Source organism: Alexandromys fortis, unplaced genomic scaffold, assembly GCF_014885135.2.
Source record: "Alexandromys fortis isolate MF-2015 unplaced genomic scaffold, M_Fortis_MF-2015_v1.1 scaffold_26, whole genome shotgun sequence".
In the NCBI taxonomy this organism is placed as follows: domain Eukaryota; kingdom Metazoa; phylum Chordata; class Mammalia; order Rodentia; family Cricetidae; genus Alexandromys; species Alexandromys fortis.
In genome coordinates this window covers 639,094-654,365 of record NW_026067894.1, presented here as the reverse complement: position 1 = coordinate 654,365, position 15,272 = coordinate 639,094, and the positions used below count along the sequence as shown (strand labels likewise).

Below are 15,272 nucleotides of genomic sequence, written 5' to 3'. Positions count from 1 at the left end.
ATACCCGAGAGGCCTCAAAGGAGGAGGTCTAGGGATCTTCTTGTCCCCAAAGAGCCACACCCAGAGACCCCCCTTTGCCAGTTGAACCACAGCCAGGGAGATCAAGTCTGGAGACCTCATCCCCAAGGTCCTGTTAGAGGTGAGGCCAAGCGTCATATGACCTGGTAGGGACCCTCATTTCCCTCTATCTCCCTACTAAGAGGTGGAGATTGAAGAGCCCCAGGCCCAGCCTGTGATGCCCATGTGAGCACCAGATGCCCCAAGAGTTGTTCCTTTTGGAAGCTACAGCTCCCAGATTCCTCCTGGATTACGGATACCGGTTACGCACGGCACCAAAATATTATTCTTTTAAAGCGGGTGTGTGTGTAGACAAACACAGGACAGACAAGACACGCGGCTCCCACGTGGGTGCACTTTAATGGGGGGGGAGGGGACACGATAAGGGACAGGTATGCAAGACACACAAGGGTAAAGGGCAAGAGAGCGAGACCTCGTGGAAGCTCGCTTTTTAACGAGAAGCGCAAGGTATCTGGGAGAAATGACCTGCACCTGTGCGTGCCCATGAGCGCAGGTATCCGTAATCCAGGAGGAATCTGGGAGCTGTAGTTTCCAAAAGGAACAACACCAAATGCTTAACTTAGGCCATCACTGGAACCCAAGGGGCCAAATGCACACTCCTGAGGGAGAACGGCGTGAATGGTGGCTCTGGGCATCACTTTTATTTTTCTCAGGAGCTACTGGTTGGGACTAGATCATCTCAGAAGGCACAAACACCAGGGTGAGATTCTTTTCCTTCCTCTGTCCCTTCAGGGTGGGCCATAATGAACGTGGAACCCTGTTCAGGCTGGCAGGGCTGCGTGCTGCACTGAAGGGCTGAGCTGGGCTAGAGAGGGTGGAGTCGGGAGGGAAGAGGGGTGGGACTCGGTGCTGCAGCCTCTGGAGCCAGGCAGGGGTACTTGTTCCAACTCCCAGGCTGGCTCACTTGGGGGCTGGTGGGTTGACCAATGTGGAAATGGCTTTCTTCAGCTGTAGCGGAGGAAGAGGGATTGAGGGGGGTGGAGGGTTAGAGGGGTAGAGACAGCTCTGGCCTCCATCATCGACAGCACCCTCCATGGTCAAGTCTGTGGGTTTATAGCTGGTGCCTACCCCATGGCATAAGGGACACCGAGTCCAGAGAGTGGCAGGCTGGTAATTGATGTCCAAGGCTCAGTGACCCCTCTAATCCAAGGATTAGAGTGTATCTCCCGATCTTTGAAAGGGAGGATGTTGGTGCCCTCCACCCCCAACTCTGCTTTGACCACCCTCGAGACCCCAGTACCTCTACCCAGGACACAGAGCCCACGGCTCTGCCCCGTGATGTCACGAACAGCGTCTGAAGGGTCAGCAGCTCAAAGAGGCTGTGTGTCTGGAGGGGATACAGGAAATGGCGGAGTCAGAGAACACCCCTGTGGCCACCATACTCTCTGTGCCAGCTGAGTGGAAGAACAGAGTCCAGCCTGCAATGTCTAGTCTGACCACTAGGTGGTAGTCAGAATCCATGACAGAAGCAAGGGCTCAGGTAGTTTGGTCCAGGTTAAGGGGCCCCTGGGACGCCAAGCCACCAGTCCCACACAAGTGCCTGCTCTGAGAGGCTGGGTGATCTGCTAGCTGTCACACGAGATAAAGGGGAAGCTCCTCAGATTGGGATCCTTGTGTGACACATAAATTTAAAAAAAAATTGTTTTGTTTTTCAGAAAAGGTTTCTCTATATAGCCCTGGCTGTCCTGGAACTTGCTATGTAAACCAGGCTGGCCTCAAACTCACAGAGCTCCTCCTGCCTCTGTCTCTCAAGTGCTGGGATTAAAGGTGTTTGCCACCATGCCCAGCTTTTCTTCTTTTTTAAACAATTTTATGTTTATGGGTATTTGCATGTATGTCTGGGTACCACATGCATTCAGTGCCCCTAGGGTACAGAGGGGGTTTTGAATCCTCTAGGATTGGAGTTATAGACAGTTGTGAGCTGCCATATGGTTGTGGGAATTGAACCTTTGTCTTCTGGAAGAGCAGCCAGTGCTCCTAAAGCTGAGGCATCTCTCCTGCTCCATGGGATGCTCCTAACTGACAGTTTCTACCCAGAAGCATGTGTTTCCCAAGCTCCCTCACTTCCCTGTCTCCTCTGCATGGCCCCAGCAACCCTGGCGGTGAGAGGCTCACAGGCTGGGGCTGCTGTTCACATCTGCAGGTGAGAAGTGTGCACATGTCTGTGCATGTGTGCATACACAAGTATGGTGTGTGTGTAACACTGAACAGTGGGAGGAGGTGGAGCCTAAGGGAGGTGGAGCCCAAGTTTCCCCATCAGGCGCTCCCTCTCCACCCACTTTCTCTAATTGTCCCTTACCTGATACAGGGAGGTCTCTGGGGACAGCTGCAGGGTCACTGGCTGTGTGGGGCAGCCACCAACCAAGATGTCCTGAAGACAGCGCTGGGAATTGGGGGAAGATAATGGAAGCCTGAGCCAGCCTTCGGTTCCCAGGCTCCCGTTTTCTAAACTCCCCCTTCACAGCCCTGCTCACACCCCCACTCTGTCCCCACACCTGGCAGGGGGACTCACCTGTTGGCCTGGAGCCCAGGAAGCTGGCTCCGTCTGGAGGGCTTGCACCAAGTGTGTCCTTTCCACAGTGCCCACCAGGATCTGAGACTCTAGGCAGTGCAGAGGAGGGACATAGTAGGACCATGGGAGTTATTTTGTCTGAGCACCTACTATGTGCCAAGAACATGCTGGGTGCTTGTTTCAAAGATTTATTTACATTTTTATTTACATGTATGAGTGTTTTGCCTGCTCATGTATATGTGTATGTGTGTGTGTGTGTGTGCACGCACATGCACACTGTGTATACTTCCCCACAGAGGCCAGGAGAGGGTGCCAGAGTCCGCAGAACTAGAGTTAAGAACAGCTGTAAGCTACCATGAGAGTGCTGGGAACCAAGGCCAGGTCCTTCAAGAACAGCAGTGCTCTTAACCACTGGGCTCTCTCTTCAGCCTCATGCTGGGTGTTCTTGTGTCTCCGAGGAAATTTACAGAATTTTCTGTCTCTCAGGACACTTGTCACCCAGTTTATAGACAAGGATGCACATACTGAGTGGCACAGTTGGGTAACTGTCCTGCCCACAGAAATTCAAGTTTGGGCATGGATGTGTGGCAACTGGGGTGGCTGCATCACCTTTGACTGGAATCCCCAGAGTCCTCCCTAGGCTGCTTTACAAGAGTATTCTCATCTCTAAATAGGACACAGACCTTATTGCGTCCGTGTCATCCACGAATAAACCAGAGCACAAAGAAGCTGAGTGACTTTTCCCATGTCACACAGCAGAGCCTGGATTCCAACTCCCTGCTTGCTCTGCTGCCTTGATACTCAGAGGGACTCTCCACCCATCCTCCCTGGCAGCCTCCCCCCACCCAAGACGAGTACCTCTGGTCTCCACCAAGGGGTACTGAGCCACATCTGTAGAGGTCACGACTTTGACCACCTCCTCCAGGGGCATGTCCTTGGCCAGGGTGGTGAGGGTACAGTTCATGAAGTGTTCCACAGTCACAGGGTAGGAGCTGTGGGCAGAGGGAGGCGTGTGTCAGGCCCTGCATGGCGGTGCTAGCCCTCAGGAAGAAGCAGGAAACCTTGCTGGGAAGGACCCATGTGTGATAGTTAATATTTATCTTCAACTTAACAAGACCTAGAATCATGGAGCCTCAGTAAAATAGTTTTAGGCTGTGTTTATTGAGGTAGGAAGACAACCCTAAAAGTGGATGCAGAACCATCCACGGTGAGCTATGGTCCTGAACTAGGACCAAGCGCAAGCTGAGCGCCATTTCTCTCTGCTTCCTGATGTGGATGCCACGTGCCTAGACGCCCCACGCTCCTGCTGCTATGCCTTCCCCGCCATGATGGACTGTACCCTCAACCTGTTAGTGGGAATGAACCCTCCCTTCGTGAAATTGCTTTTGCCTTGTGTTTTATTGTAGCAAGGAGAAAATGGTTGTGTTTTGTTTTCACACCTGAGAGAATTTTAGTTTTTGAGAGCATGAGAAAAGGCACAGCCACATGGCCGCCGAGGGTTTGGAACAGGACGGCAGCTTGCGTGAACTTGGAGCTGGACCCAGAACACAGCGGATCTTGTGCCTCTGGGACTATTGCTTTGGGAACTAAAACCACTGGGCACAGTCTGGTGGAGGAAGGACCTCAGACCCCATCTGCATCCCAGCTCCTGACCACCCGCCTGGCTCAGAGAGCAGGGCAAGAGAGCCAAGAGAGAAGCCTGGCCTAGCTGGTGCTCAACCCCCCTCATGACCTGAAGCAAGACAGACACCTGTCTGAACCCCTGCTTCCTCTTCTACCACATGAGGGTGGGCTGAGGACAACTGCATTGAATTTGGGGGGTCCCTTAGCTCCTAGGGGCTGGAGGTATGGCTCAGCTGCTAACGGCTAGGCTCACAAGCAAAAATATAAGAGTTCCATTCACTTCTTAACTCCCAGACCATCCTGGGACACCCCGTTAGCCAACTTGAAGCTCACCCAATCTTACGGCCACGAATCCACGGCAGGTATGGCAGTTTCTTGGCCATGATGGTGCCATCATAGAAAGAGGGCTGACAGCTCTGGGAGATGGCGTTGGCCGCCAGCACTGCCATCAGCACAGGCAGTGCGTGAACGATCTGTCCGGTCAGCTCAAAGGCCAGCAGCGCCGTGGAGATGCTGTGGGTCACCGCCCCCGAGAAGGCAGCAGCTCCTGCAGGGACCAAGCCACGGTGGGTGACTCAGGCCAGGAGCCAACTTTTCCAGAGGGCAAGGTGGGTACAGTGTGACCATGGCTAGTGTCAGCAATATCCAGAGGGCACATACTAGAAACTGCTAGCAATGCTCAGGTGTGGCGAGAGAAAAGGGATATAGAGGGCAGAAGGAATGGGGGAGGGGAGACGGAGCTAAGAGAGAGCTGGAAGGTTCAGAGGATGATGGGGTTCACGGAGTGGAAGGCACATTGTACAGTTCACTCCACGCCATAGACAAACATCAGCCCCTTCAACCATAGTCTAGCCCATATGGTCTTCCCACTTGCTGGGCCCAGGTTCACTCACCTGCCAGAGCATAGCCCCCAGGCATGATGGGGTTGACCTCACCTCCAGCCACAATGCCCTCTGGGAAGGCAACAGCTAGGGCCTCTCCCAGGAGGCGCCCGATGACAGCTCCTGCCACAGACTCAGAGTGAAGGGGCAGTCAGGCTGACCAGACCCCCTTCTCAGTACTCCTGGGAGACAGATGGTATGCGGGAGCCATGGTTATGCCCCAGGCCCCCGAATCTCCCTGGAATCCAGACTTACCGATGATGAATATGGGCATGAAGTACCCAGCAGGCATGGGGATTGTGGTGGCCAGAATCAGCATCCAGAACTGTGCCGGGAATGGGAGAAGGGACCAGAGAGCAGAAGTTATAGGCAACAGGGGCAAGAGTAAACAAGGGAGGAATAGGTTGGGAGTAGACCGTTCCCAGAGAAGACAATGCCCATGCTGGCCCTGAAACACTGTCTGGAGTTACAGACAACATCAAATCAGTGGAGTAACCAAGCCCTATTAAAGTGCCCACTGTGTGCTTGCCGCATGCTAAGTCATTCACTTTCTCACCCTTAGCCTGCTCTTTGGGTAGAAAGAGCAACTACCCCATTGGTTTTGTAAACAAGTGTGCGTGGGCTGGAGAGACAGCTCAGAGGTTAAGAGCACTGGCTGCTCTTCCAGAGGTCCTGAGTTCAGTTCTCAGCAACCACAAGACATGACATGCCCCCATGCCCACCTTTTTATGTGGGTGCTGAGGGTGGGACTCAGGTCCTCATGCTTTTGAGGCCAGTACTTTATTAACTGAGCCATCTCCTCAGCCCCTACTTCACGGTAAAGATAAAGAAACTGAGTTAAAAAACACAAAAGGAATATGAGGCTGGGGAAGCCAAGGTGACTTGTTAGCAGCATAGTGACTCTGGCTGAGGTCGGGGACAGGGTTGGAAGTGCACAGTGCTCCAGGGTCCCGCTGTGGACGCAGCCCCATCCCACCCCAGATCTGCAGGCAGAAGGGACCCACCTTCATGACCAGGAAGAAGGCTAGAGTCCCAAAGATGGTGAACTGTGGGTGGTACCATTCAAGCCACAGGTTCTGGGGGTCAGGCTCAGCAGGCCAGGGTGGGGATGAGTTCCGGGTCATCAGTGCCCACGAGTTGTTGTCAAACAAAGAGTGCAAGTGCTCCGCCATGGACAGCTGGGGCAGAGGCAGTGGTCGGTCAGCCTGTCCCGTCTGCCCCATCTCCACCATGGACAGCTGGGGCAGAGGCAGTGGTCGGTCAGCCTGTCCCGTCTGCCCCATCTCCGCCATGGACAGGGGGGCAGAGGCGGTGGTCGGTCAGCCTGTCCCATCTGCCCCATCTCCCACCTGAGCCTCAATAACTCCACCCCTTCCTAGCTGACGACCCTGAGCATGGCTCTGCCATTACTGAGCGACAACCTGGTCATCATCTGAAAAATGACTCGTAGGGATGTCCCTTTGACAGTTTGGGGGCAGTGAAAGAGATGAGGCACACAGGGGAGACGCCAAACAGGACTCACCACCCACCCCCAGCTCAGCGCCCCTTACCCGCGAAGCCATGAAGCGGCCCACACCAGGCGGATAGGTGACGGAGGCCAGGACCAGAGCGACCAGAGCTGCATACAAGGGCTTGCTGTGAGAGAAAGGGAGTCCCGGTTTGCCTCTTCTTCCCCCACCATGTGCTGGGGGGAGGATCACTGCAGCTCCTCATCAGAGACAACCCCACAATGAAGACAGAACTGTGGAGGAAGGCAAGGGGCAAAGAAACCGACAGAGCCCTCCAGGGAAGAAACAGGCAGAGGAGCCCAGGAGAAGTGGTGTGGCAAAGGGAGGGGCAGAGGGAGGGTTTGGGATAGAACTGGACAGTGACAGACCAGCCAGGTCACGGTGGGGATGGGTCTTGCTGAGTCAGGGGGGAGGAGGAGGAGCTCCAAGATGGAGGACAGGAGGTTCAGGGAGGAGAGGAGGCAATGACTGATGGGAAGGATTCCATGATGGGATTGGTCTCCAGTAAGCTGGGCAGGAGATGAGGGGCTTGGCGGGTGGGTGCTGGTGAGGATAGGAGACACTGTGAGTGAGTGTCCCAGAGAAAATACTTAAGGGACATATGGGTAGGACCCTAACTTCTATGGTGGGCTGGGAGTGGGTCCTCCCTGCAGGTCTTCGCCCACCTGGTAGCCAGCAGTTTGGAGGTGTACCGATTGGTCTTGATGAAGCGGACAAAATTCCTCTGACAGGAAAGGTAAGCGCAGCTCAGGGCACCGCAGATGGCCCTGGAGGTGGCAGTGAGGGTCAGTGCGGAGCTACCCCAGTTCACGCCTGGAGGAGCCCAGTTGGGCTGTCAGGGCCTGAGACCACACTTACCCCAGAGCCACAAAAAAAAAGATTTCAGGCAGATCAAAGGGCACATCCACTCGGAAACTGGTCTTGTAGATGGAAGTGATGGTCTCTGGGGGAGGGTGGGAGCGGGGGGTCTGAGGTCACACTCCTCCCCACCCAAAGTATATCCCAGAATAATTCATACAAGGGAGGTAGCACAGTGCCCTGAGATCAAGCATCTCTGACTTTATGGCCGAATGCTCCAGAAACCCAGGTGATGGAGAAGAAGGAAAAGGGGGAAAGAAGGTAGAAAGGAAGAAAAGGAAGAGGGAGGAAGGAAGGAAAAAGGGAAGGGTGAGTGGAGATGGGAAGGAAGGAGAAGACAATGGGGTGAGGAGTTGCAGAAAATGGAGGGAGAGACGAGGTCCTCCACATGGGACTCACCCTGCTCACTGTTGAAGACCCCCAGAAGGCGGAACATGAAGGCCCCGCAGGTGGCAGCGAAGAAGCCCCTCCAGTAATTCCAGACGGAGAAGTGAGAGGACATGACCTCGATGCTGAACAGGACACCTAGGGGACGAACAGGACACCTAGGGGACACACAGCTCAGGGGACCCCTCTTCCCTAGCTGCAGGATGTCGGGTCACATTCTCCCTGACCCTCCCAGCCCTGTTGTTTTGCTGCCTCGACCACCAAAGGCCCCTATTGCCTTTGTCCTTGGCTCAAGCCAAGAAGGCCCGCAGGTCCCCACCTATGGGGTGGGACTGAGGAGTTCTATTTCCCAGCCCGAGAAACCAGTAGTGAACTCACTGACCAAGGCCACACAGTGGGGGCTAAGCCCATAAGTTCAAAGAGTCTACAGGCCTGGACACCGTCCCAACCACCCTGGGGTGCCTGTGCACACGGCCAGATTGAAGGTTTTTCTGCCAGGATCAGAAGCCAGTTTTTTGGGGGGTGGGCAAGGGAGCTCAGGGCCAGGGGAAGTTACAAGGTGGAGGAAGGGCTGAGCTCTCACCACTGAAGGGGGCTGCGAAGACCGTGGCCACACCCACTGCAGCTGCTGCCGCTAGCATTTCAATTTCCTTGGCCTTGTTCTGGGGAAAACAAAACTCTGGGTTCAGAACCAGCTCCTGTCCCCTTCTTGTCTCAATGGGGCTCTTTCTTGTACCCCTCACCTCAGACTCCCCAATGGTCTTGGTTCGTATGCGGCCCAGGTAAGTGGCAATCATTACACTCAGGTGCACGAAGGGACCCTGCGGGATGGGGATGGGGGAGAAAGCATTGATGCAGAGGGTCCAAGCCCTGGGGAAGCTGGGTTCTCCCTCTCCCTGTTTCTCCTCTTTCTCCTTAAGACCCCAAGGAATGGGAGCTGCAAGCTTGGACCAGAGATGATGTGGCATCCTTGTTCACATCCTTGTCCTAGGTGAACCCCAAACCCCAGGGCTGTCCTGAGATGCATTTTATCACAAACTTAGCTGTGCTTCTAGAGGAACAAGGATGAGCAAGGAGGAAGGTGGGTGGGCTCTCCTTGTTCTTACCACTTTGCCTAGGAAGATGGTACTGCCTGTTGCCAGAGTGCAGGAGAGGCCCACCACCTTGGCCCCAAAGTTCTTGATGTCTAGATAATCTTCCAGGACTACACCGGACAGCATGGTCTTCAGCTCTGGGAGTCCAGACCCTGGATCAAGGTAAAAACAAGGAATTCTCTCTTATTCTCTCTTATTCTCTCTCTCTCTCTCTCTCTCTCTCTCTCTCTCTCTCTCTCGTGTGTCTCTCTCTGTTTCTCTGTCTCGCTCGCTCACTCGCTCCTTGTCTAAGTACTAACCAATCCCAACCAAGCCTAGCAAGATCAGAGGTGTCAGGTGCATTCTGGGTGGTAAGGCTGGCTCTCTCTTTCAACAAGGTCTCACTGTGTAACCCAGGATAGCCTGGAACTGGCAGCCATTCTCCTGCTTCTGCTTCCCAAGATTTGCCTCCAGGCCCAGCACAGACCACACTTAGCGCCCCAATTCACACAGCACACATTGGCACCATCCTCAGGACCTCACACACCCTGTGAGTGGGAGGTGTGACATCAGCTGTCCAGAGAGACAACCGAGGGTCCGAGTGGACCTTGAAGTCTGCAGCAGCAGGGAGGGGACCCAGGGAATGTCAAGCTATCACTGGTCACACCTGGGAGGTCCCTGGGCTGCAGTTGGAGGCCACTCTAGAGCCTGAGAGCAGGCTGCTTCCATCAGCCCAGGCCTGACATCACAGACTGTGCTCCTGTAGGTGACCCACCATCAATGTTTGTTTCTGTCCCAAAGGGGCCTAGGGAAGTCAAGCCAAGCCAGCTGATGTGCTGGGTCCCCTGCTGACTTTGGGTAAGTGGCCTGGCTCTTCCAAGTCTGCTTCCCCAGCACAAACAACATGTCCCTGTTCCCTGTCCTCCCTCCATAGACATCTCACAGATGTGAAAAGATTTGGACCCAGGGGGCCTGCAGGACAAGGCGGGTTGGCCAGAGACCGGGTGACCATGACTCACCTCCAGAGAAGGGCGTGATGCTCTGTGAGAAGCCAGAGGAGAAGGACAGGAGGGCCACAGGGTACACAGTCCAGGAGAGATACCGGAGCAGGTGACCGTCCCCAACTTCCCTGTACAGCCACTTGTGTGCTGGAGATGCCCAACTATCAGGGAGCCACCAGAGCCTCTACAGCCCTGGGGACAGACACTTGTGCCCACTCACAGACCAAGAGAGGGCCCATGGCCACCCAGTGAGAGGAGAGTGACCAGGTCCCCAGTTTTATATCTCAGTTTTCCAGCTTCCTACTTATGGGACTTTATTAAGCTAAGTAACTTGACTGAGCCTCAGTTTCCCTTCGGTCCAGTAGTCAGTGATGGTGCTCTCCCCAACCCTGGGACCCCAAAAGGCTAAAGGAGGCCACTGAGGTCTTGGTGAGACAATATGGAGCCTCACCATGGCAACCGAGTGTCCAGGGGAAGTGGTATCTCATTGAGCAGTCAGCATGGAGGAAGGGCAGAAAGATGGGGTCCGTGCCCAGAAGTAAAGACTCCTAGAGGCATTCAGATTCCTTCCCCCGCACTGTGTGGCTGAGATGACTGAGGCCCAGAGGCAGAACCTTGCCAGGGCCACACAGCTGAAGCCAGCACCAGCTCCAGGCCTGGCTACCCACAGCTCTGCCCCAACCCACTGCCCTTGGCTGCCTAGCTGGCTTCCCAAGTGTAATGTAGGATTCCTATTGCCCAGAGCGGGCGTGCATGCCGGGGAGGCCTTACCTCTGACCACACGCCCGATAGCGAAGTTCATGGCATAGCTGATCAGAGCCATGAGCACCCCGAGGGCCATCAGGAAGTACCAGTCCTCACCCACACGGAACAGCCGCTCCTTCAGCCACTCCAGGGCCCCTGGGCAGGACACTGGGGTCACAGCTCCTTCTCTGGGGGCTGCTCAGACTCTGGGTAGGGACAGCAAGCTAGGGACCCAGAGCTAGAGTCTGGGGTGATGAGGAGGGGCTCTGTCTCATGGAAGGGGCTCAGCAGGATGTGTAGAAAGTAAGGTAGTGACACTGTGGCTTTGGTCTGTCTGCTCACTTGGGCCTGACAGAAGGTTGGTCAAAGCGGCAGAGGGAAATGAGGGGCCTGACACCAAACTCTTACCCAGACCTCATCATGGTCTAAGCAACCATGAAGAGCATCAAGGACCTAGTGTTGTCCCCAGGGCTGTGGGCCACCTGCACTTCAGGCCCCCAGGGATGCCCTCTCTGGCTGTGGGCATCAGTGCCTGGGCTTGAACTCTGCCACTTTTTGGGGTTCCCACTTTCTCTGCCCCCTAACAATGAGGACGGTCAGGTTCTACTATTCAGACAGAAGTGAAATGAGTAATCTTGGGTCGAGGGTCAGTGATGTCCCAAGAGGACTTTTGGAGGAGGGGCAGGGAAGGACTGAGTTCTCACTTCTGATGCCTCGGCGGAGGCGTGGACACGGGCCCCACAGCTCTTGCAGGGTCACCGGCTTCCCTGAGGAGCCTTCACGCAGCCCCACCAGTTCCTCCATCGGTTCTGTGGTGACAGGGGGACAGCTGCTTGGTGGCAGGCACTATTTACCCACATCCCACGTCTAGGTTTCCCCAGTACTCCACCTTCCGAGTTGAAGGCAGAGCCCTATGTTCATGGGTGGGTGGGTGGGTGTGGGTTGCTGGTGCGGGGAGTTCTCAGGAGCCTTCAGTGGTCTCCGTGGGCCTTCTCTGGGTGGTGCCTGTGTGCTGGATATGCGAAATGGGACTTCTCAGCTCTAGCTGTACCCAGAAGGAGCTGGGATGGGGGCTTGGTCTATTTCCTTTCAGAAACCTCTCCCTTGCTGGGGCTCCCTGCTGCCATCCTCCAGGGGCTCTAGAATGTTCTGAGCAGTCATTTTGCTCAGAGATGACCCTGTCACTTGGTCCCCATGGATGGTTCTAATGCCCCATACCCAGCCCTCAATGCCCTGTGTCCCTCAGCTTAGTTCCAGGGGAAGCAGGAAGCTCCCAGACCCAGAAAGAGCTTCTGTCCCTGCTCCTATCTGCACCCTCCCCGCCTGTCCTGATCCTGGCATGTCCCACCCAAGTTCAAGTCCCTGCCTTCCTCGGCACCCTCAGCTCCTTACCTCTCGGTGCACCAGGCAGAGGTCCCGACTGGCGCTCCTCTAACACAGCCTCTTTGTTTGGAGAGCCTCTGCACCTGGACAGGTGTGCATTCCGCCAATCAACACTCTCCCCCCCCCCCTCCGTCCCAGGCTCAAATTTACCATGACCACTAAAGAATGTCCCAGACAAGCCAACCAGAACTACCCCGGTCAACAGAGCACGAAGGACATGGCTTCTGAGAGGTGAGGAAGGGGTACGGGGGTATTTCCACGTGTGAGAGCAGGACAGAGGGCACCCATCTGTGCCGCTGGGCCCTGGAGCATTCCTGAGGTCCGGGTCTGGGAGTAGGAGCTGATGAACACACAGGGCAGTGAGGGAGGGTCCCCTCTGCTTATAGCTGAGCTTCAGGGTCTGGTCTCTTAGCTGAGCTCAACAGAGAGATGCAAAGTAGAGTGGAGGGAGGCAGCAGATGAAGGTGCAGGGACACAGGGAGGGGAGTGGGCACAGGGGAGGGGAGTGGGCACAGGGGAGGGGAGTGGGCACAGGGGAGGGGAGTGGGCACAGGGGAGGGGAGTGGGCACAGGGGAGGGGAGTGGGCACAGGGGAGGGGAGTGGGCACAGGGGAGGGGAGTGGGCACAGGGGAGGGGAGGGGGCACAGGGGAGGGGAGTGGGCACAGGGAAGAGGAGTGGGCACAGGGGAGGGGAGTGCGCACAGGGAAGAGGAGTGGGCACACGGAAGGGCATCTCCATTGTCCCTGGGAGCTGGGCCCTTCCCAAAACTTAGAGCTTCCAAAACCCAGGGAGATGGCCAGTTGTCCTGTTTGAAAGAAATGGCATTGCAGAACTGTGGGGCTTCCTGCCCAAGATCACAGGGCCATCTGGCACACTCACTGGCACCCGAATGTCACCCATTTAGGAGGCTGAGGCAGGAGCATTTCTGGAAGCCCAGAGTTGCTGATCAATTTGAACAATATAGCAAGAGGCCATCTCTAAACAAACAAACAAACAAATAAATAAGAGCCTTTACTCCTTTAATTTTTCTCAAGGGGTTGGTGTGAGCGAGCGTGAGGCCTTATGCATCCTAGGTCAGTACTCTCTGGCTTAGCTTCGTTGCCAGCTCTTAGCTTTCAAGACAGGTTCTCACTATGCAGCCCAGTCTGGCCTCCAACTCCAAATTCTCCTGCTTTTGCTTCCTAAGCACTGGGATTACAGGCATGGGCTCTGTACCCACCAATAAAAAGAATTTTTAAATAAATCGCTGTGGGTGTGATGTGGAGAAATGGCTCAATGGTTAGGAGTGTTTGTTGGTCTTGCAGAGGACCCAAATTTGGTTCCTACATCTGCCTGTAACTCCAGCTCCAGGGAATCTGACACTCTCTTCTTCTCTCTCTCTCTCTCTCTCTCTCTCTCTCTCTCTCTCTCTCTCTCACACACACACACACACACACTGTATGTGTATATATATAAATTTAAAAAATTAACCAAATTAATTGCTTGGGTGAGCAAGATGGATTCAGCAGGCAAGCAAAGAACTCTCTCCTGCAGGTTGTCCTCTAACTCCACACGTGTGCCCTGACACACACACACACAAATCCATATTATCCTGAGTGTGCAGCATGCGTGAAGCCTGCACTGCTGTGCCGTCACGCGGAATCACGCTGACATCGAAGTGAGAAAGGATGAGCACCCACGCAGGGGCTCCTGCGGACAGGCCCAGTAGCTTGGCTGAACGTGATGGGGTATGGGAGGAGCCTGTGGAAAGTGGGGCCGCAAATGTGTCCTAAGTCACACTTTGGGGTGACATTTGTAGTGGTCCAACGATGGCGGGTTCGTACGTTCCAGGGTAGGGGCATGTGGGGTAGAAATGCAGGCAGGAACAGAGATAGGAAAGAAACAGAGACGTAGGATAGCGCCGGGAGGGCTGCCCAGTGAATACTGATTCCACCTGTGCCGGGAGGGCCACTCAGAGAATACTGAATCCACCTGCCTTTATGTTGCACACGCTTTTATACCCCACTACAAAAGGGGCGGGGGGAAGAAGGCAAAAGACTGCTTTATCAAGACACAAAGGACAACCAGAACAGTTACTACTCCGATACTTGAGACATTTAGCCATTATTTCCTGATGTTTTGGGCAGGATATGTAGCAAATACACCCTAGACCAACTATCCTGTAGGCAGCCACTCCCTGGGTCAAACCTGTCTTAAAATGAAGGAACAGGAATAGGCTTGAATTCTCTGACCTTTGGTCAGGGTAGAGTAGATTCACTTCTGTGGGCCATCTTAATGTCCAAAACACCAAGTGACCACACCCTAGGTCAGGGTTTCTTGTTTGTAGCCACACCTGTTGTCAATGAGTTTGAAGGAGCAGAAGTAAAGTCAAACTCTCTGACCCTTAGTCAAGGTGGAACAGGCTCACGTCTGTGGAACCCCACACAAACGGAGGCTCCATGAGGTCCAAAAGGTGCCAGGTGCAACTTCCGGAACCAATTGGCAAAAGGGGAGAGAGAGAAAGAGAGAAGCCTGCCACTGAGGGGCCCAGGCCGGTGTAAACATGGCTGGATCCTAACCTAGCACATGCCGGGTCCCACCTGACATTCATCCATGCTTGGGGGTGGGGGTGGGGAGCGTGTGGACTGAGAAAGAAATAGAGAAGAGACAGCTGATAGAGTCGGGAGGGCACTCAGTAATACCAAGATTCACCTGGCGTTTATGTCTCATAGGCTTTGTACATCCCACTCCGGAAAGGAGGGGGAAGGCAAGAGTCTTCTTTACCACGATACAAGGAACAAACAAAGTAATTATCTTCTCAATGAATATCAAGTAACCCCATCCTAGGTCAAGACGTCCTGTTAGTAGCCACACCTTAGGGCAAACCTCCTGTCATAACCTTGAAGGAGTGACTAGGTCTGAACTCAAGACCTTTAGTCAAGGGGGACAGATCCACCTCCATCAATATTACAACACAAAACATAGTATGACTAAAAATCCTACTGCCTTTTAAAATGTGAAACACTTGCCAGGCAGTGGTGGCGCACGCCTTTAATCCCAGCACTCGGGAGGCAGAGGCAGGTGGATCTCTGTGAGTTTGAGGCCAGCCTGGTCTACAGAGTGAGTTCCAGGATAGCCAGGGCTACACAGAGAAGGACACAGAGTGAGTTCCAGGATAGCCAGGGCTACACAGAGAAGGACAGGCTACAAAGAAACCCTGTCTCGAAAAAACAAAAACAACAA

The 15,272-nt window shown here is 54.5% G+C and overlaps 1 protein-coding gene across 3 annotated transcripts; it reads right to left on the bottom strand.

The window, feature by feature from the left end:
- Positions 1–978: 978 nt before the first annotated feature.
- LOC126508974 (chloride channel protein ClC-Ka) lies at positions 979–11,469 on the bottom strand. Of its 3 annotated transcripts, XM_050154514.1 has the most exons (19): positions 11,370–11,469; positions 10,693–10,821; positions 9,940–10,068; positions 8,954–9,093; positions 8,591–8,668; positions 8,431–8,509; positions 7,860–7,985; positions 7,461–7,545; positions 7,268–7,369; positions 6,645–6,729; positions 6,099–6,272; positions 5,350–5,419; positions 5,107–5,217; positions 4,547–4,760; positions 3,449–3,582; positions 2,591–2,679; positions 2,378–2,461; positions 1,319–1,405; positions 979–1,026 (listed from the first exon to the last, which is right to left on the bottom strand). In XM_050154514.1, exons 1-19 carry the CDS (start codon positions 11,467–11,469, stop codon positions 979–981), a joined length of 2,064 nt encoding a protein of 687 aa, XP_050010471.1. The 3 variants fall into 3 exon arrangements, with proteins under 3 accessions (XP_050010471.1, XP_050010478.1, XP_050010486.1); XM_050154521.1 differs by lacking the exon at positions 9,940–10,068; XM_050154529.1 differs by lacking the exon at positions 9,940–10,068 and having other exon boundaries at positions 8,954–9,078.
- Positions 11,470–15,272: the final 3,803 nt, after the last annotated feature.